The sequence below is a fragment of the Prenolepis imparis genome, unplaced genomic scaffold (assembly GCF_030444845.1).
Source record: "Prenolepis imparis isolate NDT839.2.m4 unplaced genomic scaffold, iyPreImpa1.0 SCAF_2, whole genome shotgun sequence".
NCBI lineage: Eukaryota > Metazoa > Arthropoda > Insecta > Hymenoptera > Formicidae > Prenolepis > Prenolepis imparis.
Genome location: NW_028141160.1, coordinates 22,117,495 through 22,142,082, shown reverse-complemented (window position 1 = coordinate 22,142,082; position 24,588 = coordinate 22,117,495). Strand labels below are relative to the sequence as shown.

General features: G+C 34.7%; 6 protein-coding genes across 9 annotated transcripts; 2 read left to right on the top strand and 4 right to left on the bottom strand.

Annotated features, from left to right (window-relative positions):
* Nucleotides 1-144: 144 nt before the first annotated feature.
* Nucleotides 145-7,078, bottom strand: Dpcoac (dephosphocoenzyme A carrier). 2 transcript variants are annotated; one of them, XM_083031905.1, is made up of 6 exons: nucleotides 6,922-7,078; nucleotides 3,860-4,123; nucleotides 3,439-3,758; nucleotides 3,059-3,324; nucleotides 2,556-2,730; nucleotides 145-2,198 (listed from the first exon to the last, which is right to left on the bottom strand). In XM_083031905.1, exons 2-6 carry the CDS (start codon nucleotides 4,016-4,018, stop codon nucleotides 2,057-2,059), a joined length of 1,062 nt encoding a protein of 353 aa, XP_082888031.1. In that variant the 5' UTR covers nucleotides 4,019-4,123; nucleotides 6,922-7,078; the 3' UTR covers nucleotides 145-2,056. The 2 variants fall into 2 exon arrangements, with proteins under 2 accessions (XP_082888031.1, XP_082888032.1); XM_083031906.1 differs by having other exon boundaries at nucleotides 3,439-3,755.
* Nucleotides 7,079-7,213: 135 nt separating this feature from the next.
* Nucleotides 7,214-10,374, top strand: Sf3b2 (splicing factor 3B subunit 2). The gene is made up of 3 exons (XM_083031903.1): nucleotides 7,214-7,408; nucleotides 7,574-9,631; nucleotides 9,783-10,374. Exons 2-3 carry the CDS (start codon nucleotides 7,583-7,585, stop codon nucleotides 9,849-9,851), a joined length of 2,118 nt encoding a protein of 705 aa, XP_082888029.1. The 5' UTR covers nucleotides 7,214-7,408; nucleotides 7,574-7,582; the 3' UTR covers nucleotides 9,852-10,374.
* A 105-nt stretch (nucleotides 10,375-10,479) lies between these two features.
* Nucleotides 10,480-14,277, bottom strand: LOC145932711 (GPI ethanolamine phosphate transferase 1). The gene is made up of 8 exons (XM_083031902.1): nucleotides 13,900-14,277; nucleotides 13,396-13,616; nucleotides 13,097-13,322; nucleotides 12,726-13,011; nucleotides 12,209-12,653; nucleotides 11,710-12,046; nucleotides 11,180-11,555; nucleotides 10,480-10,911 (listed from the first exon to the last, which is right to left on the bottom strand). Exons 1-8 carry the CDS (start codon nucleotides 14,187-14,189, stop codon nucleotides 10,480-10,482), a joined length of 2,613 nt encoding a protein of 870 aa, XP_082888028.1. The 5' UTR covers nucleotides 14,190-14,277.
* Nucleotides 14,278-14,559: 282 nt separating this feature from the next.
* On the bottom strand, nucleotides 14,560-16,071 carry LOC145932710 (optic atrophy 3 protein homolog). 2 transcript variants are annotated; one of them, XM_083031901.1, is made up of 3 exons: nucleotides 15,819-16,071; nucleotides 15,484-15,693; nucleotides 14,560-15,399 (listed from the first exon to the last, which is right to left on the bottom strand). In XM_083031901.1, the coding sequence occupies exons 2-3, from the start codon at nucleotides 15,623-15,625 to the stop codon at nucleotides 14,885-14,887; spliced, it is 657 nt and encodes a 218-aa protein (XP_082888027.1). In that variant the 5' UTR covers nucleotides 15,626-15,693; nucleotides 15,819-16,071; the 3' UTR covers nucleotides 14,560-14,884. The 2 variants fall into 2 exon arrangements, with proteins under 2 accessions (XP_082888027.1, XP_082888026.1); XM_083031900.1 differs by having other exon boundaries at nucleotides 15,484-15,673; nucleotides 15,819-16,070.
* A 1,575-nt stretch (nucleotides 16,072-17,646) lies between these two features.
* Yata (N-terminal kinase-like protein yata) lies at nucleotides 17,647-23,324 on the top strand. Of its 2 annotated transcripts, none has more exons than XM_083031894.1 (13): nucleotides 17,647-17,888; nucleotides 18,712-18,915; nucleotides 19,075-19,221; nucleotides 19,311-19,439; nucleotides 19,540-19,751; nucleotides 19,949-20,039; nucleotides 20,121-20,603; nucleotides 20,982-21,203; nucleotides 21,507-21,759; nucleotides 21,971-22,141; nucleotides 22,289-22,578; nucleotides 22,891-22,999; nucleotides 23,076-23,324. In XM_083031894.1, the coding sequence occupies exons 2-13, from the start codon at nucleotides 18,802-18,804 to the stop codon at nucleotides 23,207-23,209; spliced, it is 2,355 nt and encodes a 784-aa protein (XP_082888020.1). In that variant the 5' UTR covers nucleotides 17,647-17,888; nucleotides 18,712-18,801; the 3' UTR covers nucleotides 23,210-23,324. The 2 variants fall into 2 exon arrangements, with proteins under 2 accessions (XP_082888020.1, XP_082888021.1); XM_083031895.1 differs by lacking the exon at nucleotides 17,647-17,888 and adding an exon at nucleotides 17,979-18,192.
* Nucleotides 23,325-23,430: 106 nt separating this feature from the next.
* On the bottom strand, nucleotides 23,431-24,482 carry LOC145932955 (putative glucosamine 6-phosphate N-acetyltransferase; the record flags this gene model as incomplete). Its single annotated transcript, XM_083032179.1, has 3 exons — nucleotides 23,431-24,109; nucleotides 24,208-24,335; nucleotides 24,416-24,482. Coding segments are annotated over 3 exons (429 nt in total), but the record flags the coding sequence as incomplete, so codon positions are not given.
* Nucleotides 24,483-24,588: the final 106 nt, after the last annotated feature.

Below are 24,588 nucleotides of genomic sequence, written 5' to 3'. Positions count from 1 at the left end.
AACTACAACATTTTAAGGAATAAATAACTGATTTTTCTTTACAATATATGTAATATAATTGACATTTCTGAAAACTTTCACAAATCGATCCCTAGAAAACGAAATATACATTATCAAAGAGATAGTAATTTATTAATAAATCTGTTTCAGCAAAAAGATAGAGAAAATAACAACTTTCCACATCGGCCGTAAAAGTTGTTTTTTTTTTCGACCCACAAAAAATGCAGTTATTTCCCTCCTCTATTTTTTATTACATCTTTTTCATACTTTAACTTTCAACATAAAATTGTACAGCACTCTTCTCTTAGAAATATGTACAAGATATTTAAAAGTATTCAATTGTATAAGATGCAAATAAAGCAAGTACATTCAGTCCAGTTCTTTAATGCTGAATTGTAATAAATTATTGTTGTCCAATAATTAATTGTAATATAGCAATGAATCGCGACTTTTTTTAGAATAGCTCTTATAGTTTTATTGTCACTATAGCAATTGCAATCGTTAATTAAAGAAACATTGATTATTCAATACTACGTTGAAATGAACTAAAAGCAATTATGCTACAATAATTAAGTTATAATTTGAATGATTCAATTTTAAACGTAACTTTTTTTATAGAAACTATATATATATATATATATATATATAATATATTTCGATATTTTATATGATCTTAAGAATTATCGTATTAAAGTTTTTTGAAAATTGAGTATTTTGATGTTCAAAGTAAAAAGAGTGCTATATTCAATTACATGATAATTTAGAATGCAAAGTATATCAACTTACATTCATTTTTCTTAAGGCTCCTGGTACCTTGCCGACCATGTCGGAATCGTGATGTCAGAGGCGAGAAAACACGCTATTTTTTTTTAGATGCCATTTCTAAATAAAAACATATTTGCATAAAATAACACTTAAGATCTCTTTAATACACTTCTAAAAAACGCCGAAAACTATCCTTTTCCCTTTATAATCAATCAATAGCTGTAAAATGTAATATTATGAGGCCCAGTCCTTCTGGTCTTTGCACATGCGCAGTCATTCCGCATGTCAAAGTCTGATATCTCGATCATTTTACGGTTGTTGATTGACTGTCAAGGGAAAAGAATAGTTTTCGGCGTTTTTTAGAAGTGTATTAAAGAGATCTTAAGTGTTATTTTATGCAAATATGTTTTTATTTAGAAATGGCATCTTAAAAAAAAAACGTGTTTTCTCGCCTCTGACGTCACGATTCCAATATGGCCGCGGTGAGCACCCAGGAGCCAAAAGCCTAGTCTACAATGGCAGTAAGCAGTAAGCAGTATGAAATGGGAATTGCCCATTTCGTTACTCCCGGTCTTTACATCCACTAAAAACAGTATACAATGGCAATAACAAGGCTGTAGGAATAGAGAGTATACTGTTTTTAGTGGATGTAAAGACCGGGAGTAACGAAATGGGCAATTCCCATTTCATACTGCTTACTGCTTACTGCTTACTCTATACTGCTTACTGCCATTGTAGACTAGACTTTAAATCTCGTAAGACGATTAAGGCAAGTCAGAAATCATTTTCATATAATAACTAAATTAACATACAGTGCACATGTTATGATTTTGTATACTATATATGCACATGCATACATATTCCATCTCTTCAACGACTTCTCTATAACATTCGGAATAACAATATTATATGTACATAATATTTAACAATTTGTACTAATGATCTTTTCCCTGCTGCTTTCGATAGAACGCCGTCACAAAATAAGTAATTAAATAATTAGTCTCCTGTTTTATCATTATAACACATCTATTGCAATATTACTTCATTTCACTTCAACGACGTTTTTGTGCACGAGTTTTCTTTTTCTTTTCATCAAATTAATTTGAGGAGATTTGCTTGTTATTAAAATAATCTATGTTAAATGATAAAATTATACAATTGTAATTATTAATTGATAATTATATGCAATTAATAATTATAATAATTACACATTTATATATATAATTATTTAAAAATTTATAATTATTATTCCGTAATATTAGAACGGCAGATTTCTAATGTTCTATTATCTCTATGCATCGCTATCTTCACAAATGACCTTTCTCAATGTGTCCCGTATTGTATCATGCGTAGCGAAGCTGATTCCAACTGCAATGGGACCCTTAACCCAATTCATGCTCAAGCCTTTGTAAAAAGCCATTATTCCTTCCTCCCTATAAAATGCAAATTTTTTTCCAGGCAAATGTAACTGAATATATAAATAGGTATTATATATATATATATATATATATATTAAGACAAGAAAATTTCTATACGTCTATATATATTTTTCTATTTTTCAAATTTTTAAGAGATTTTAAAAGAGAATTTTCATTAAAAAAAAATATTTAAATATTAAATATTTAAATGTTTCGTTCTAGATGGCTCAACACCATATTATGTATAGGTTTCTATTATATCTTATATATATGTTTCTATCGATCATTCAACTATTCGATATAACCATTTGATATAGTTGATATATATGTATATTCCATTATTATAGTATCTCTGAATGATGTTATACTTACGTGTAAATTTTCACGATAGTCGATGTAATGGTATGATAATGCTGGCCCATGATCGCCGATGTCTGCATTCTCCGCCGCACAATGTCCAGTGGGTAGCTGCTTGTCTGACCGACCATTCCAGCGATGCCGCCGCAAATGAGCGAGGTCGAGAATCCCGGAATAGTCACCGTGTACACTGTTCATCGACACGTAGCCATCATCGAACATGAAGCACGCAGCACTTCGAAATACGCCGCCGGTCGGGCTTGTCTCGCGTCGCTATTAAAGTAAGTACCGTCCCAATATCAGGGGAAACAGGGTGCCCCCGACGTGCCCCATCGGTACCCTGCTTTACGATCATATACAACAGCCACTCTCATTCGTATAACCCACGACTCTTTTTCTTTTTCGCATGTATGTATGCGTGTGTTGCATGTGTGTTACGTGTTATATGTGATGAGTACAAGCACCGCCACCGCCAGCGGGCATCAAGAGAATTTATCTGTGCAAACGAATCAACTCACCGTTCAGTAAATTCCTCAACATGTCGTACGTGAAGAAGCTGCACCCGGCGTATGGGATAGCGCCGAGGAGCGTAGCGGTGAAGCCACGATAATACGCAAGGATTCCCTCCTCTTTGTAGATTCGCCAGAACGCCTGCCGTAGAGTCCTATACTCGGCCTTCAGAGACACCGCCATTCTCGCCCGCATCAGGTCCAACGGATAAGTCATAGTCTGCGACGTGACACCCGCGAGAGCCCCAGCCAGAAAACTCGCCCACGGCTTTTCTCTGTAAACGATTCGCAACGATACATAGTCTTTATACATAGTTTGTTTGATGAAAATATATATATATATATATATATATATATATATATATATATTTATCTCTAATCGTAAATACCTCTCCGCGCCGTTCATGCTCAGGATTCTCTTCCACTGTTCGTGCGCCGTAAACTGCACCGCGGAATATGGCACGATCCTGACCATGGTAGCGCTATTCCCGCGCCATAAGCTGAGGAGACCTTCGGTACGCAACGCTTTGCTCAGGAACTCTATCGCCGCTCTGGCCGAGTAGGGCTGCTTCGAGATTTGAAAATTGATCTTGGTGCGATCCAACGGCGCTATCGTGGTCTTCGCCAGAGCACCCGCTACCGCGCCAGATACCAAGCTCGTCCAGACTCTTTGGGTGTTCGAAATCTCCTTCCCGGTGCATTTTACCTGCTTCTCCCGTAACATCAAATTGTTCACGTCAATATGCGAAGATTATATTAAATATATATGTGTGAGATATTATTTCAGCACGTTTTAATGCGTTTTCTTACCGCGACGTCCGCATCTTGCTTCTCCATTGGTGGTACCGATGTGCCAGGCGATGTCGAAGTGACGTGTTTCCCAGCGATCGGCGACACGGTCACCTGAATACAGTGTTCGAGAACGGCTTGACCACCAGGATCGCCAGGACGGGTCGCATGTCCGCTCATCTCTGGCGCTCACTTTGCTGCTCCGTTACCGATGGCCTCTCATGTAGATCGACGCCTCGCTCTTCGTATCGCTGACGCACGCGTCGGACCAGGACAAAATAAGCACTGCAAAAACACATCGCACATGTTTTATGAAATGTTAAAAATAGAAAAGATAAGGGAACATTTTTACATTTTCTAATTCTGGAATTTTTATTTATGTTCAATTACTATTCTCTACAAAAAGATTATTCTTATAAAAATATTAAAGAAATTAAATATTCTAACTTTTTTTCACGATTCTTATCGATTTTCTTTTAAATTCTCTTATATTTATCAACAAGCGTCAGTTCAAAACTGATAATTTCTGTTTGTAAGCTTTGTAAATTTATTGTACATCATCTACCATCGTGGTATCTATGATAGTACATGCAATAACTTATTATTGTATAAAATGTAAAGTATATAGCGTTTGATAAGGAATAGAATTTTCATAAAAACAGAATGACTAAGCTGTATAGAAGATAAGAATACGATGAGTCCAAAGAAACAAATGAGAACTATTTAGTGTTATCATTTACTGATACTAGATGGATAATTCTGACCAATGAGCTGAACGAATGAGCTCAAATTACATGTTGTAATAGATTTGGTCTACAAATGCGGAAATTGTAGCCTAAGATAAAACGATAAATGCCAATACTTTAACTCTAATACACGATATATTCCTATAAATGATCTTCAAAATAATAAGAAATATTTTCTTGTGTCATTATTATGTTGACTGCTATAAATTTAAGCAAAAATTAAGAGCGATTGTTTTCATATGTTATCAATTCACAGTCAATTACATTAATTGATTTAAAGATTATTTGGAGATTTGTGAAGATTATTTTTTATTTTTCTAAGACAAACGAGATAAGAAATTATATAAATGAATACGAAAAAAAATTTAATTTTTTCAGGATATTATGGCAAATTTTAAATAATGACCGAGAAATTTAATATTTAATATTTTTAATTTAATATTTTGCTCGTAACATTTTTTTTTTTTAAATAGACATTAATATAAACGATTGCAATAGTTTTTTCTTATTTTTGTGAAGTTTTTCGTTTTTTAACTTCTACTTATTATTGTTTTATTCCTCTCTCATGCACACGTTCTTATCATGCGTGATATGATAATTGTCACGCATTGAAGAGATAAGTATGATATAAAGGACGTCTGCGTTTATGTCATCATATGACAAAAACGTCACGTATCGAGACTATTATGTATTAATTTCCGAAGAGGAATATGTCGCATTCTGTTAGCAGACTATTTCATAATAATATATACTTTTTCAGTAAAAAAATACTATATTTGATAGAGTATAAATTATTTTAAAAAATCACGTCTGTGTAAAATGACATTCTTTAATAAAGTTACGATATTCTTATACATATAGTGCGATATGTATATGTAAGTAGAAATTTAAAAAGACTAGAACTCTACACTACGCAATTTGAGGAATTCGCTTCGTAAAAATGGATCGACTCATTGAGGTATTTTTAGAAATTTCTGATAAGCATTCTACTCTCTTGTAATTCGAAAAGAATCTATATCCTCGATCCAAATATATATCTTAAACGTGTCTATGAAAATTGAGTTCAATTCTCACAATCAGAGCGACCTCAATATATGTATCATCTGCTATAAAAATATTATATTATATTATAAAACATGACGCTGCGAAAACGATCGTCGATCTTATGTAACATTATCGACTCATAATATCAGAATCTGCGAACGATGTGAGAAAATGTGCACGATTGCCGAGATGAGATAAAAGTATATAATATATGCATGTTTTTAGAAAACAAGTTACGATGATATGTAAATGCGTGCGAGGTCATCACGTGTGCAATGCTGTCATATCGGATGATAAATCACCGAGTCGTATAGCCTTCGATTTTACATTTTCCACGTTCAACTTTGAATAATATTACGTTAATAAAGGCCGCCAATTGAAGTTGTTTATTATATTTATGACGCGAAAATTTTAATTTTATTTTATATTATTTATTAATATTAAGACTTAATAATCAACGACAAATTTATATTGATTTTAGTATCGAGCTTCAGGCATTATTAACGAGTACTCTATATAATGATTGGACCAACCAAAATGCTAAAAATAACTTCGAAAGAATTATAAAGGTCAATGTCGCGCCGTTTTAAACGCCAATTATTCATTCAAATTCAACTCGATTTTCCTCTTCTCAAAATCTATTAATTTAAAAAAAAAATACATAAATAAATAATAATTTATATCGATCTAAAAAAGGAAATCGTTTAGCAATTAAAGAAGAAACACGAGTGCTCGAATGATGACACGTTATAAAAAGTGCCTAATCATTTTCCATTTTTTGGACTTTGGTGTCGTTTGTATGAAAGCTGTCATCAAGATGTCGATGATGCGAGAGAAGTGACCAAAAAGAATTAATCTATCCTCAACTCATTGTCAGATGTTTGATATAAATTTTTGTCTCTCTATTTACGCTACGGTTTTTTATTGTTCACGAGTTGAAGGATGACGATGACGGGAAGTGTCGCCGAGCAAAGTGCGACAAGAGTAAAGCGGAGGTGCGCACTTTATGCAATTGAATTCTGTGTAATATCGTGTGTATTCGTTCGCGACACGTCGACACGTCATGAGATCGATTTATCTGCGCAGACAGAAAATACGAAAAATACCTCTCTCTCTCTCGTGTTTCTTCCATTAAAGAGCTTTCGGAGCTTTTGTCACGTCTCGCAAAAATGGAATTCGACAAGGCGGAGAGGAAAAAAAAGGTCGCACATTATTTGCGTGTTTTTTTTTTTCCGCGTCAATCCACATTATTTATATAACCGAAGTTACATCAGTAATTATGAGCGAACCAACCTCGTTGCCTGCAATCCTGAACAATTACGTTGCCTCGAAACAAATCACCTTGCATGCCCGATCACGTCCGCGACAGTCTGCAAATTGCGGACACTCGAAACGAAACTCCCATCTGCGTAGCGGGCTGTCGCGCATGCGCGGCGCCATCTGACAAGTCGCGTCAATTGGTCGCGAGAAACCCTAGAAACTTTTCCACTAGAATTCTTTTATTCGACAGCCAATCACGATATGTGAAGCCTAAGCTATAATTTTTCGTTCTCATGTACCTGATTTCCAGTCTGCAAGTGAAAACTTGCCAATCTTGTAATCGGTATATTCTTCGATGCGTCGTGTATCCCTTTTCCCTTTATACGCCAAAAAGGTGGAAATAAGTTGGGAATAAGGGATGAAATTAAGAGTCTAATGTGTAGAAAAATAAACAAACGTTGAAAACTGCATACGCGAATGCACATGTGTACGCATATGGAATCAATTGTCGCTTGAAAAGGTATTAAATTTGAACATAATATATTTCATTTAACCTGCACGACTTTAAGTTTATACTAAAACTTTTGTTTATAATTTAATAATGATATAAGTCAAGTGTTTAGATAGAAAAGACATCTGTGAAAAATTATAAATTAAGATTATATCCTACGTGTCTTTATTGCAGTCATTCAGCATGGATACCAAAACTCTTCCGAGTCTCTTGAGCTTGAAAGTGGCTCCTCCGTCAGAGTTACAAAATCAGAATGTTGACAATGGGATTGGAGAAGGGGATGGTGGTTCTGTTAAGCTTCCAGCTGCTTTGGAGCAAGCCTTGGCATTTAAGACAGAGAGAGCCAAAGAAATAGGTGGTGATCCTGACGATGTTAGTCCCATAAGTAAATCACCAAAGGACGATGGCGAAGATGCTTCTCAGATGGAAGACGTCATAACGGAGCTGGAACAACAAAAATCAGAAAAAATGGATTCTAAGTCGAGTAAGACAAAAAAGAAGAAAAAGTCAAAGAGGAAGAAGCACAACGGGGAGAAGAGGGATGCCGAACAGAGGAAGGACAGTGTAGAGAACAATGCTAAGAATAAAGGAGATTTACCGGAAATAGAGTACATACAGGAAATACCGAGCATAAATGATTTAGAACCGATGTACCGTCAATTTGCTCGAGTCTTTGAAGCGTTCAAACTGGTCGAGCCGGAACCGAGTCCTAACGACGCGGCTGACAAAGGTGAACCCATCGGGCAGTATCCCCCGGTGACGAATATACAGACCGCCGGCACCGGGGTACCGAGTAAGGTGCCGTTGTTGGACGATTTCGACGACGATGCGAATCAGCAGCAGCAACAGCAGGGCACCGGCGAAAACGGGGCTCCGCGACTGTCTAAGCGAAAACTCAAGAGGCTAACGCGACTGAGCGTAGCGGAACTGAAGCAGCTGGTAGGTCGTCCGGATGTGGTAGAGATGCACGACGTTACCGCGCGAGATCCGAAGCTGCTCGTACAATTAAAGGCGCATCGAAACACGGTCCCGGTACCGAGACACTGGTGCTTCAAGCGGAAGTATCTCCAGGGCAAACGGGGTATAGAGAAGCCACCCTTCGATCTGCCGGACTTCATCAAGCGCACCGGTATCACGGAGATGAGAGCGAGTCTGCAGGAGCGCGACGACACGCGTACGCTGAAGGCGAAGATGCGGGAGCGAGCGAGACCCAAGCTGGGTAAGATCGACATCGACTATCAGAAGCTGCACGACGCCTTCTTCAAGTGGCAAACGAAACCGCGCATGACGATCCACGGCGATCTTTATTACGAGGGCAAGGAATTCGAGACTCGCTTGAAGGAGAAGAAACCGGGCGAACTATCGGACGAGTTGCGCACAGCACTGGGAATGCCGGTGGGACCGAACTGTCAAAAGGTACCGCCGCCCTGGCTCATAGCTATGCAACGTTACGGACCGCCGCCGAGTTATCCGAACCTCAAGATACCCGGCTTGAACGCGCCCATTCCGGAGGGTTGCGCCTTCGGTTATCATGCGGGCGGTTGGGGAAAACCACCGGTGGATGAAACAGGTAGGCCGCTCTACGGAGACGTATTCGGGGTGTCCCGCACATCCGGCGCGGACGCGATGGACGAGGAGATAGATCGGGGAATGTGGGGCGAGCCGGAATCGGAGTCGTCGGGCGACGAGGACGAGGACGAGGACGCCGAGGAGGGTGGCGAGGGCGGCGAGGGCGAAGGAAAGGACGGAGACGATGACGCCAGCGGATTAGTTACGCCCGGTGCCGAGGGTCTGATCACACCGAGCGGCATCACGTCGATCCCGGCTGGTCTGGAGACCCCGGAGACCATTGAGCTGCGAAAGAAGAAGATCGAGAGCGAGATGGAAGGCGGCGACACGCCCGCGCTGTACACGGTGCTGCAGGAACGACGTACGGAGGGTCTAGGCGCCAGTATGATGGGTAGCACGCACGTGTACGACATGACTGGTGCAGCGGGTGGCCAGGCACCGCCGTCCGTCATCGCAGCACGTCGTGGTGGAATCAGCGGTAGCGCGAGCGACGCTCGCGCGGAGAAAGACGGGGCGGTGGAGTTGACCCTGGATCCTAGCGAGCTGGACCTCGACTCCGAAGCGATGGCGTCCAGGTACGAGGAGACGATGAGGTCGAGACAGGCGCATCTCAGGAGAGAAGATCTGTCGGATATGCTGCAAGATCACGTACAACGGCAGAAGGTGTGTATTTTTATTACATTATAACATAATATTTATATTATAATATATTATAATAAAAAATTATTATAATTAAACTGGTCTTTTTAATTAAAATCAGTTGTTCTTTCAATATGTCAATTTTGAACTGATTATTTTTGTTTTTGTGTTTCAGAGCAAACGTAAACGTCAGCAAATCCAGGACACAAAAACATCTAAAAAATACAAAGAGTTCAAATTTTAAATTTTTGTTGTATTTTTCCTCGTGATTATGTATTATATTATATTATATTATAGGAATGAAATTATTTGAGGTACATAAGATTGGGCTTAATGTAATGCACCACTTCAACGAGATTGGAAAACACTGTTCAATAGTGATTCCAATTTTGTATTTCATGTTTACAAATTATATGCTTGATCGATAATAAATCGGATCAGCGTGTATATTTACGATATATAAATAGAGGACAGTGATAGATTAATGATAATACACTACAAACTAAATATTTTTAATAAATATAATTTTCTATTTTTACGTAATACACAAATAGGAATGACTACATAAGTATTACATAGAAAATGCAGTCTTTAAGACATATTGGTTCAGTTTTTTAATTATATATACATTACGTAATAGTGACAGTGTGGCAAGCACATATGGATAATTATTTCACACAGTTCACTAATGTAATGCACTGTCGTATCTCGAAGTTTCTTGTACTGAATTTTATTGCAATCTATAATATATTCTCAAAATAATCGTCTATATGAACAAGTGAATGTTTAAAACGCACGATTAAAACTACCCACTCAAACTTTGGTCGAGCAAAAGGTAATAATTTAGTTATAATTCTTATATATAAAACAATTTATACAATGTGCCTCTTTTGAGATAGTAAATTGATGTGGAATTGTTTTAAATCCAATTCCACAAGTGGATACGAAAGACATCGTAACAGTACAAAAAGACAAGGAAGTGAAAGAGCGATAATGAACTTACTGATAGCACTACCGATGTCGAGCCAACTGCCATAAGGAGTGACACAGTACATTAAAGGTAGCGATAAACAATCGCCTAAAAAAAGAACGGCTAAAGAAACAGGCTTCTTGCACTCTTCTGATTCTAGTGAGTAGCTCGCGCATCCGACTAATATTAAAGGAATGCTAAGCTTGAAGAGTATCAAAGATGTCATTAGAAACGGAGAGAAAACAGTGACAAAGTGACGTGTCCAAGATGGATCGAACGAGCTGATGCTCGCCATATTACCTGTGCCGAAGAAACTCAATAGTATGTACAACATCTATAATCAGATGTTAAGGATATGTACAAATGATTATAATTGTCCCCCACATAAATCAAAAGAAAAATGTTACAAAATTAAAAATGAAAGATAAGTTTTAATTTGTTTTCTTAGAAAGATTAAATAATATAAGATCACTTAGTCACAATATTAATTTAACCATCTACTTTTTTCACTTCTAATTAATTAAAAATGTTCGAAATATCACAAACAAATATCTCTTGATAGAAATTTTTGTAACAGTAAAAAATTTTTTTTTAAAGGATACGAAGAATGCTGCCTTGATCAAGTCTCTTGTAATCTTTTGTGTCTTTCCTGAGCTCTTTGAAGTGGTTTGCAACCAATAATGTAAATTGATTGTAAGTATAATGAAGAAGAGCGGCTCGTATGATGCGGACAGTAATGTAAGAGGACAGAAAAATCCAAGCATTATGCCCAGCATTCTTCTCTTGGTTTCCGTTGGATAGTAACAGATGCATAATGGTGTAGTAAATAGAATGGTCCACGATATCCAGTATCGACCATCGAGAAATTGTGTGTACACGAGGGTCGTAACAATTAAACGTAAAATTTCCATTATTCTCCGACTCTGCGATGTTTCATTGATGATCACCATCGACATTGTTACACAAATGCCAATTATCCTGAAAAAAAGAAATTTAAGTCAATAAAAAAATTCATTTTATATTACTAATAAAAGAAAAATACGAGTAAACTTTTAGCAATTTAATTTTTTTTTTAAATTAAAATATCTTTAAATAACTTTTAATTATGTAATTGCTTTCAATATAGACATACACAATATAGATGCGTGGATATGGCTCCACGACCGGCAATAAAGGAAAGACACATAGTGCTATTGACGTCCAAATCATGGGTGCTGGTACATTTTTCGACTTTGCTATTCGTATCAATATAAGAGATAATATTCCTATGCTGAGAGCAAATCTATATGTTAGTCCGACAAATAGTATTACTAATAACAACAATGTGCCTCCGATATCTATAAATAATTTCTTCTTGCTCCTTTTTACAAATACAGGCGTTAACGTAATTATTTTAGCAATGGCAAACCATATAGATATTACGGCGAAGGACGCATAGCACTGTAATCTCCAGTTACTGTAATCAGATACTGTACACAAAGTAGATTAATAAAATTTATAATCAATAAAAATACATAATTAAAAATAAATTTTTTATAAATAAAAAATTATGATTTAATTTAAAAAAAAGCTCAATAGCAAAAAGCAACGTATCTTCTGCACTAAATTAATGCATTTTACTATGCAATTACCTGCATTTTTAATTAACATTATTATCAGCAGACTTGCAAATCCAATGTTTACAAATTGCAGTAGAGAGACTCGCAAGTTTCGACGCTTACGCTTTATTCCAGTTATTTTCAAGAATAACATAACTATCCAGCCAAGCCACATTATTGACAGATATATCAAAAACCGTAATCGCTGATATTGCCTGAAATATGACAAGGCCTCCTTGCCAAAGTTAATTGCTTCTTCGCCTTCTCGAATTCCATCTGTTATACTTCTTTTATTGATGAGTTCTTCAATTTTAAGAATTTTGTTATTTAATTGCGTTTCTCGCCAATCGGTGCTAGTCTCGCCAGTTATCGCACGATTTCCAGTTACTTGATGTGCAAGTTGTTTCACATTGCTGAGTAAAAAATGTCCGACATATTCCTGATAATTCGCGTCGAAGTATTGCCACGGTAGTGCACCCTGAGAGAATATTTCGTGTATGTATATATAATATATTATATTATATAAAATATATAAAATGTAAACACTTACTTCGTTATTTACAGGAACAGGAATTCCTATCAAAGACGCTATCAGGGGAGCTATACTCGCTTGTTCAATATCTCGACGAAAACCAGGCGATTTTATTCCTGCTCCCCAAACAACTAACGGTGTTTCAGTCTCGGATGGCAAACCACTTCCATGAGATCCCCAATCAGTCATTCCATGATCTGCCGTGAATACATAAGCAGTGGTACCTTTCCCAAAAAAGTTCTCTGTCATATTCACAGTCTCTTCAATTCTCAGATCGACATAGTTCATGTTTTCAACATATTGCCTAGGCTCAAAATTCCTGTCTTATTAATATATCTGCATTTTGTATATTTTAAAAATTACAACAATCCGCAACAAATCTTAAATACCTGGAATGTGGTTTTTTAGCATGTCCTAGCGTGTCGCATCCAAGTAAATGAAAGAACAGGATGATTCCATTCTGATTTCTCAATGTTTCAGCTACCGAGGAGTGCAACCATTCCAAATAAGCATTAAACACCCATGAGTCCAAACGCATTGTCTGATTATTCAAGTTTGAGTCAAAATCTTGCCACGTGGAGGGATAACTGCTTCCATGAACATTTCGTTTGCTACCTGCCTTTTCAAAATTTCGATATAAGCATAAGAAATAAAAGATTGACAATGCTATCGCTTCCTTCCAGAATACCTTTCGTGAACATTGGAATTATATCTGGACTGCCCCAAGCCCAAGTAGCGTAGCTTTGATTGAAGACAGAGTCAAAATCCACTGGATTTTCCTGCCATCCCTTGAAGATAGCGCTGGGATCCTCGTACAATCCTGCTGCAATTGCAACATGTCCTGGTCTCGATTCTGTGGGCACTCTTGTATGAGATATTCCCCAAACGCCTTTATTCTTCATCACATCCCTGCAAAATAGATCTAATTAAGTAAAATGTAGAAATATTAAAACATAATAAAATATAAATTATAATATATTAAAATGTTTATACTATAATAAATAATAATACAGAAATTTATATCTAATAAAATTAAATTGTGATCAATAATATTAATATATTTTTTAAGATAAATTAATTTTTACTTAATGAAAAAAATTAGTTAATTAAATAAAATCAAAATAATCAAAATAACAAAGGTAGAATTGCTCTGTAGTTTTTGAACAAGATGAGAGCAAGTTTTGAAGAATACCTGAGATAAGGTGGTGGCTTATCTATGAATGTCTGAAACCTCAGACCATCAGCTACAAAAAGTAACACTCTTTTAGCCGGAGATCCACTTGGTGCTGATACAACCGGCAGTTCCTTAATGATAGGCGAATGAAAATTAACGTCAAGCACACCCCATAATAAAACCAAGTGCACAATCAATCCCCATAGACCGAAGAAATAATTGTTGCCCGTCTCGATCCATTGCTTTTTATATTTTCCTGGATCATATGATTGACAATTCGCGATATCGTGTAACTTTTTCGCGAACATTTTTAATAATTTTCGAGATTTTTAAAACTGACAGATTGACATAATACACGATATCGCATATACACATGCGGGCACAGTATTAATTTAACAGAACCATATCAAGATATTGAACAGTAGAGTTAGGGGAAAATTTCAGTTTACGGAGACACAGCTGATTTAGAATAGCGAGATTTTGCTTTATATCTGTTTGTTTAGATACACATTCCACTTTATCTGATGTCGGCAATTCAGATTAGAAAAAAAATGTAAATTCCTAAAACTATTATAAGCACTCTCAAAAGATATATACACACAGAATATCAGGAAAATGTAATTACGTAAGAAGTTGAATCAATTTCAAGAATAATAATTCTACGTGAAAATTGTAATGTAAATTTTTTTGTGCAAATTTTATTATCACATTTATCTACATTTCTATTAAAAGTATCTAGATACATAATAGGCAGATATACATAAGTATTTTTACATAATACAGCTAGCTAAAAATCTTTGTACGGGACTAGTGTGATTAAATTACAATGTTTCGAAAATAAGTTATAAATAAGTATACAGCCCAAAAAAAAATTATGTACATTTTGATACGAATGTGCATCTTCTTTTTTTTAATACCAACACCGGTCCAATACTTGTAATATCTCAAATTATCTTCCCAAGTGATGTAATTCATATATAAAACGTCGTTAAATAATTATAATTTAACTAATTTTATCTGGTTTTAATTCTTTATAATAGACTATAGCACGCTCTATCAATGATCTGTTTTCGCTTTCTGTACTCGCTTCTGTTGTACTCTTACTATTTTTATTAGAACTTTTCTTCGTATTGTCTTCTAAACTGTCGCTGTTACTTATTTCCTGCGGGGATGCGGGTTCGGGTAACTTGTGCCTTGTATGCCTAGCCAATTCGCTGATCGCATTTTGCAGATAATGGATACGAGCTTCCTGCTGCAACGTAGTATTGTACAATGCCTGAATATCATCTGTAAACTCCAGTATCTGCATTTGACGGATCTCTTCCTTCTTCGCTTCTTTCGTGACTTGTCTATTGTATTCCAGGATCACGCATCCGCCAGCTACGCCGAAAATAATCAATTCGCCCATCAAACTAGCACCTAATTCGATAGCCATAGTCTCGTTCAGTTTCGCCACCTTTGTGGGCTTACCAAGATTCATAATATACATCTTTGCTTTCACCTCCGCCCAATGATAAACTATAAACATTGACAATTACACTTTATAGTAGACGGTATTTTGTAAATAAACTTGAATACATTTTAAAATAAACAAGTACTTACATTGAGCAGGCGGTATGATAAAGTAAGTCCTGAAGATTGGATGACTCTTTGCTTGATTGACGAGAAATTTGGCTAAAGGTTTACTGATTTGTTTGACAAAGAGTACGCCCAATTTAAGGGCCGGAAATAAGCCGACCGGCATCTTTGCCGATTAACGGAGCAGCAGCTTCTCATCTGCTTCCTCGATATTCTAAAAGAATTCTTAGTGTTCTAAAAGAATGTTTTGATACAAATTTAAAAAAATATCATAGAGAGTATCTCGAGTGTCAAACGATGAAGTCGTTTCGTCGAGTTCAGTTTAACGTTATTTCGTAATCGCCGAATCATTACCTCACCTGGGAAATTATTTCGGAATATAATATTACAGTTAATGTCATGACAAAGATTATTCCCCTATTCTCTTTGAGCTGCACAAAGCATCGTTTCTTAACTAAAGGATAAATTACGTGCTAATCTCATCGTTGACAGACAGAGGTTTCCGCGAACAATAATAAATCCTTTTTCAAGGGTACAGTGGATTGAGATCAATGGATCAGATCTTTCAAGTTAGGTTAGCTCGAACCCCCCAGCATACTGTGAAGCATGGACGTATAAATATATCTGGACGGAGCGTAAAGTTAGTTTTATTGCGAGGGGACCGATACTGGCGCGGCGGGGGATCGGCCATCTTGTCTGGCGACATTTTGGCGCTCTGTTTGAAATGTGACATATCATGATATTTTATTTCTACTTCTATTGCATGAGAACAGACTTTTATAGAATAGAACATTAATTCAACAATTGTGCGCAATTGAAAATAATTTTCTATGTTTATATTAAAAGTTTATATCTTTTAATATAAATGATGCAAAATATGATATATTTTTATTGTTTGTATGGATAACCATAATCCTCATATTTTGGCTTTTTTGAAACGTATTAAAACATTTTAAGCTATAAAGTCAATTATATAAAATATAATTTATTAAAATTTTTGAAAAATTATTGAAAATAACTTTATACTTAAATATATTTTATACATAAATATATATATATATAATATATATATGTATAATATATATATATAATATATATATATAATATATATATATAATATATATATATAATATATATATATAATATATATATATATATATGAATTACATTCATAAACATTAAAATCAACTTTATTATAACAATATTGATCATATATATGTAATACCACGAGACCACTTTATAGCTAAAAGTGTTCTTAATTCATTTAAAAAAATCTGAATCATGAGAATTACGGTTCTTCATATAAATAACAAAAATATATCACTGCATCTCAGTTGGTTGATGAAAAAGAATTGTGTTATTGGATTCGGGGAAAGAAAGACTAGATTTTTATCATTAGCTTTGCGATAACTTTTATTGTAACAGCCGATTGCAACACAAAGCGGCATTTTTTAATATTTTCGTGTAATAAATTAATTTCGCACAATAAAATAATTCAATGACACTGTTCTATACCTATGGAGCAGCACTAATGTCGCCAGACAATATGGCGGCCCCCTCCTCCCCTAAAATCTTCACCCCCCGCGCCGGAAAGCTCCGACCAGATATATTCATACGTCCATGCTGTGAAGTAATCGCCAAATACGAAGGAAATGTGGCCAAATGATTAAAAATTAACTTCCCCAAATGAGATTCATGAAAACTCTCCTAGATAAATTTTGCAAAACGTGTCATATCGAGCTATAATTTGATCTATTCGAAATTTTTAATTTTTATCTATTTTTTTATATTTTCGTAGAAGATTAGTCAGAACACAAGTGATAAAAGTAAGAATTAATTATTTAAATTATTTCGAGAGGATATATTTTGCCATTTAAAGCCTACGGCACACGGTACGATTTTTCGTACTGGATCTGATAATATTTAGTAACATACTAAAAATGCACCAATCAGAATGCAGCATTTCTAATATCTTACTAAATCTTAGGCTATGCCGTAGGCTTTAGCTTCGAGAATATTTTTAAAAAATGTTCTTTTATTTTGCTTTATAATTTATTTCGGGAGTAAAAAGTGTAGATGTGCAGCTAAAATAAAGAACAGACCTTTGACTATATATATAGTCAAACAAAGGAACAAACCTACGGATTGCGCACTGCGCCGATCGTATTTTGCCCTTTCGATCTTTCGATACATATCAACACACATACAACACACATAACGCGCGCGCGCGCGCACATGACGCGCTCCTGTCATCTGTCATAAGACTCATGATTAGTCCAGTTTTTAATCGACAATTCACTGATTAATTATAGCGTGTGTATACTAAAATGACGTGTCGTTGTATTGATACGCGTGTCTCGTGGAGACTCGAAGAGCCCGTAACTTCGGATTTTTCGCTCACCCGTGACAATTTTTATATCCTCGCACAGGTATGAGAGAATGAAAAATGTGTGCGATATTCCTCATCTGTGTCGGCAAATGTGTTTCTCGCCGAATCGAAATTAGTATTCGTATAAATCTAACGTGATAGTCGGGTCGGAGATGCCGTGATGTCAAACTTCTCTTTATAATACATATGTAAAGAAAAAGCATGCGCGAATTTTTACGCGACGCGAATACTCTGGAAATTGCCATGAAGATAATCGCTTTTCCGTGTGTTAGTCGTAGCAATAACATTTTTAAAAAAGTATAAAACGTACATGTGATATAAACATTTTTGTAATATGCGAATAGGTAGAAACAACAATATTTTTTACGTACAAATAAAAATATACGTAATAATGAAGAATAAAAAAATTAGATCTTTTATAACGAAAAAGGTGTATTTTCGGATAAATCGTATAAAATGCGTTTACGTCCTTGTCAAATTCTCTATTTATTTCATTCGAAGACAATTTATTTTTATGTAACTCTCGACACAACGAATGTGTAATTAATTATTAACGTCATAACGATAATATGTCTAACAACTTGTAACTTTCAGTTATTTGTGTGTTCTCGATTTTTTTATAAAAAAGAGGTTTAAGCTTTGTTTTTTACATAAGAGATTATTTTAAATATGAATTTTTCATTTGACTTCTAATATGTAACTGTTACTTAACCTCTACTTTCAACATGAATTGAATTAGATTGAAGCCGTTTGTTAAACAATAAAGCATTTCCACGTCATTAAAAAATCGTACATTTTTCAACTGCATTTATTAACTGTGTATTGCGTTTCAATCAGCTGATTACAATTATTTCTATTTTCAGATCTGATGCGCTGCTGTTCGGCGATAATGTCAATAATACATTACATTGGATGTACTCTTTATGTGTAGATAAAAGTTTAAGCTTTACACAATGTGGTCCTTCTTTTCAAGAGACCCTGCCAAGGATTTCCCATATGATATTGGGGAACCTATCCCAGGCTTAGAAAATAAAAGTATCTGGACATTGCACAGAGCTAAAAGAAAGGTAATTTAGTTAGATATAATAGAAATGATTTGTAATTTGTAAAAGCACTATACAATTTGTAATTTACAATAATAAATCATATTTGGCAAAATATTTAATTCATAATATGATATGTACAATGAAAGTATTATACTTTTGTCATCATAAAATCTTCCCTAGGGCACCACAACTGGTGAGGATGTTTCAGTTTTTGTCTTTGATGTTAAAAATGGAGGAGAGCAACAACTGGACATTGTTCGTTCAGCTGTAAAGAGGCTTAAGACACTTAGGCATCCAAGTATACTTGCGTATCTTGATAGTCTTGAGGTATAAGTTGTATCGACTTACATTAGTTTAGTATCATAATTCTTCTTAATAGAGATGTAATCTGCACCCTTTTGTGTGTGTTATTCTAGACTGATAAAATGGTTTACTTAGCCACAGAACGTGTGGAGCCATTGTACAATCGTTTGACACAGAAATGCAATTTCGAAAATGATTCTAAGAAGGAATTGTACTTTTCCTGGGGTATATTTCAAATTACAGTATGTATAAATGAATATCGCATATTATATTGGAAATTTCTAAACAACATACATTGAACAGGAAAAATCTATAATACATATTACTTCGATTTGATGGCAGAGGGCACTTAACTTCTTAAATAATGATGGGAATTTACGGCATAATAATGTCAATCTGTGGACAGTGTTTGTTAACGAAGAAAGTGGTGAATGGAAACTCGGTGGAGTCGAGTACATGACAGCTGTGGACACATTATACAATTTCTTACCCCCAACTTTTCAAGTGTATCGACCACCAGAGGCTAAAGAAAATACAAAACCATTAACTAAATGGTAAATGATTAATTTTGTCAATTAGTGTAATTAATTTTATCAAAATTTCAAATAACTATAATACAATATAGTATGATACATATAGTACAATATAGCATGATATAGGCGTTTGCAAATACACGCGTTTAGGTTTTTAACGTTAACATAAATAACATTAAATAATAAATATAAAAAAAATTAATAAATAAAAACAATAGCTCAGTTGACATGTGGGGACTTGGCTGTTTAATCTGGGAAACGTACAATAGCACCCTTAACAACAGCTCGCAGCTTAAAATTACAGGTCAAGTAAGTTAGCCACTCATTTTATATTATATTTTAGTGAAACATAATATTCCATCATTGATTAATTCTCTTTTTTTTTGTAAGATTCCGAAGCAAATAACGGCAGTATATCGAGAATTAACGGGAGTTAATCCGGAAGGAAGGCCAAATCCTGCAGATGTGATAGCGCGTTGCCGCAGTAACGGTGGCTTCTTCAAAAACGATCTCGTTGACGCTCTATTGTTCCTGGAAGAGATTCAGATGAAGGAGAGGGGAGAGAAGATCCGATTCTTCTCGCAATTGGCCACGCAATTGGATTCGTTTCCCGATGGCGTTGGCAGATATAAGATTCTACCACAATTGCTGGCGGCCTTCGAATTCGGAGATGCCGGAAGTGCAGTATTGCCGCCGTTGCTGCAATTGGGCTCTCAATTACCCGACGCTGAGTACCAACGTCGAGTAGTGCCGTGCGTCGTCAAATTGTTCGCGTCGAATGACAGAGCGACGAGATTACGATTACTGCAGCAATTGGATCGATTCATCGACCATCTGCAATCAGCAACTGTTAACGAAGCTATCTTTCCTCAGGTAAAAATAATTCATTGGACATTAACAAATTTTACATTTCATGCTTCTGGATTCTATAAAATCTATGATGACATTGATAAAGAGCTAAAAAAGTCAAGTGTTTTGTCATACAATCTCTGCTATAATTTTAGAGTAAATAGAAAAAGAAAGAAAACAGAATGAATAGAAAATAGTTGTATACTTCTTTCTCTATCAATTTTATAAGGCAGTCAATAAATATATATACAATCTTAAATATTTTCATTAGTATATATATGTAGTTAATAATTTTACAAAACATAGCAACCAATATATTAATCATTTTCATTATTACATATACATATATAACAATTATACTGTTATATTATAAAACCTCAATTTTACATATAATTTTTGCAGGTAGCAAACGGCTTTCTCGATACAAATCCAGCGATCAAGGAAGAAACGATAAGATCAGTCGTACATTTAGCACCAAAGTTAGATTACAATAATCTTAACGTCGAGACTTTAAAACATTTCGTAAAGCTTCAGTCAAAGGATGAACATGGCAGTATTCGCACGAATACAACAGTTTGCCTAGGAAAAATTGCTCAACATCTTCATCCTCAGATAAGACAGAAGGTAATATCGATTTTAATATTTCTGGCACCTTGCACAGCTATTAACAAAATATTTTTTTTCTTCAACGTCTACTTCTTTTATATATATATTTTTAAATTACTTTATTTTTTAATTATTCTTGTATTGAATGGATTTCATAAATATATTTTAAATGTAATAATATATTATTTCCCAATCTCTAGTATTCATAAATATAAAATTATATTATAATTTATAAAATAATATATTTTAATAAATATTAAATAATATATTCGCTTGAAATGATGTAATTGTTGTTAAATCAATTTATAAATGTAATTTTAGGTATTGCTTGGCGTATTTATCCGGGGAACTCGCGACTCTTTTCCGCCAGCTAGAATTGCAAGTATACTGGCTCTAGCTGCAACGCAGCAATATTTTCTACTGCAGGAAGTTGCAAATCGCATTTTACCGGCTTTGTGTCCACTTACCACAGACGTGGACAAAGGTGTACGAGACAATGCATTCCGAACCATTCGAGGTTTTTTATCGAAGCTCGAAACGGTCTCTGAAGATCCTGGGCTTCGCGAATCGATGGGTAAGCACACATGTGTATTCATTAGTCTTCAAGCATACAGACGCGTATTTTTATAAAATTATATATTAATATCGCTTAAAAAAATACTATTTATACGTTTTATGAACATTTGATCAATCGCGTCATAGTACTTGATGAATTATTAATTGCGAATCCTTTACGGGAAAATAAAAATACTAAGACTAATGTTGTTATCAAAATATATTTGTAGAGGCAGATGTGAATACTGCGACACCCAGCCTCAGCAACGCCGCGGCGACGTGGGCTGGATGGGCCGTTACTGCGGTCACGGCGAAATTTTATCGCAGTCAATCCGATACACCAAAATCCTCGAATGCCCATAATACATCTAGGATCTTATTAAATAAACCTGCTTCCTTAGGTTCGCATCGGTTCTCTTTACTAGCGTTCATCATATTATATCGTCTCTATAATCTCTTCTAAAATTTCATTAAAAAATAGAAATGTACTTTATATATTCCATGTACATATATCTCTTTATTACATTTCTTTCATTTAATTACTTTAGAACAAGCTAGTAGCTCTCAGAGCAGCGCCAGCACAACTGCCACAACGAGCAGCGCGACGAGCATGACCTCCCTCGATCCCGATCAGGAGCACGATACGCAAAATACTCAAAATACAAATTCCGATTGCGATTGGGATTGCTGGGATGCTGATAATTGGGGAGATATGGAACAGCATATGGAGCAGCCCGCCGCTACGCCATCGGTGCCACTGAATCCAGCTAATAGTAAATCATCGTCCGGCCACTCCCCTAAAGCTAATGAACAGTGGACCAGCCTTGAGGAGGAACCGGTTTGTATCTTGACATTTTAACATTTTTTTACACTGACTCAAGGTTCTGCTTTAACATCTTCATATGACTCGACTTAATTTGCATTGAAACGGATATGTTAATGCGAACGATAGCGCATGATTATAATACTTCGCTTCTTTTAGTAGTATATCTTTGCACCCTTTTCCTGTGTTTAATAAAAATATCTCAAAGTGCCGATTCATATTATAATTGAAGAAAATAAAGGAACAAACGCATATAAAAAAAAATAATATGATCTGACTATATATTATCTTGATTGTTAGTTAATGCATAATCTGTATATATTACAGGAAGAAGAAACAATCCAAGGTGTTCAAGAAAAAAATGATTCTTCCGAAGTAGGATGGGATGATTCAGAGTTTCAGCCTCTCGAAGATGTTCAGCCCTTCGAGCAACCAAGTATATTTGACTTGATTCTTAAATAACACATATACAAATCTCCAGTCATTTATTAAAAAATATATTTTTTGAATAGGCGTTCCTAGTGGAAATAATAAATTTGAAGAAGCAAGGAGAAAAAGAGAGGAACGTAAATTGGCCAGGCAAAGGCAAATGGAGGCGAAACGAGCGGTGAAATTACGAGCCAATCCAACTGCGAAAAAGATTTAAGTAATTATACACCGTATATATATATATATTGTACATTAAGCAAATTAAATATTACAAATAATACGATGAAAGTATTTTCTGTATTTATAACTTATCTGATGTAAGAAAGAAATTTATCCAAAAAAATGTTTTCTACAATATTATTTATTAACATTATATGCATAAAAAAATATACATATGTTAAGTAAAATTTAATTATTTTATTTAACAGTTATTTTCACTTTTTACAACCTAATGTAATGTCTATAATGTTACAGTATATTTTATATGCATATATAGGATCCATCTTTTTTAAAGACACTTTTTAGTGTTAACGTCTTAATTAACACTAGAAATAAAAGATACAGACTAAAGTTTGATATATTTTAGTTTGCATCATTATTAGTATAATATAATAAAATTTCTCTATAAAAAAAAGTATATAACTTTTTTTTAATTTTTGTTAATGAGATTTTTTCCTAGAAGAAATCGAATATAACATCTTAATTTCCAATCAAATGTGTGTGTGTGTGTATCTCGCTGCCAAATTTAAAATCTTGTCAAGGATATAATGCTATTTTTTACAATTTTTATTCATATGTATATTGCATCGCAAATATTTAATTGGTCAATTGCCATTATCATCAGGTGGCCACAATAAAACAAATTTAGTTACTATAAATGCGACTATTCAGTGGCGTTTTCACTGTGGAAATAATGTATGTTAAGATTATTCGTATTGTTAGTTTCTCTTTTGAAACCTATGTTCTCGTAAAATGGCACTAGACGATCTGTGCAATCTAAAGCTAATCTATAACAGTGAAAATAACGTGCTAATTGCATTATTATTGTCACCACTAGCTTCCCCAATGATTTACCTCTATAATTGTTGTTAACAACTACATCTTCCAAACGTCCTCGCTGTAAAAAAAAAAAAAAGTAATATATATCCATATACCATTATGTACTATTCTTGGTTTTAGAAGAGAAATTGGAGAATATAAAAAATAATTACATACCAAACAACAATTATGAATTAACTTCTGTTCTATAGCTAATGATGCACATGCAATTACTTTTCTAGAATTTATGTTTTCGATAACTACAACATAGTAACTGTCAGCAGCCTTCGTGCTGTAGAATCTATCTAAATAATGTGAGAATAAGAAGATATAGCCACATTATTTTTGTTACTTGTTGAAATTTAGTTTCTGATTATAAACTTACTTAAGAATTGTTCCTTGGTAACATTTCCAACATCGGTCAATTCAGACAAAAGAACTAAAAAACAATTTCATAATTAAATTACTTTCAAAAATATTGAATATTACGTTATATATTAGATATGTATTAATATGTGAAAAAATATACAGGGTGTCTAATTTTAATCTATCACCCCT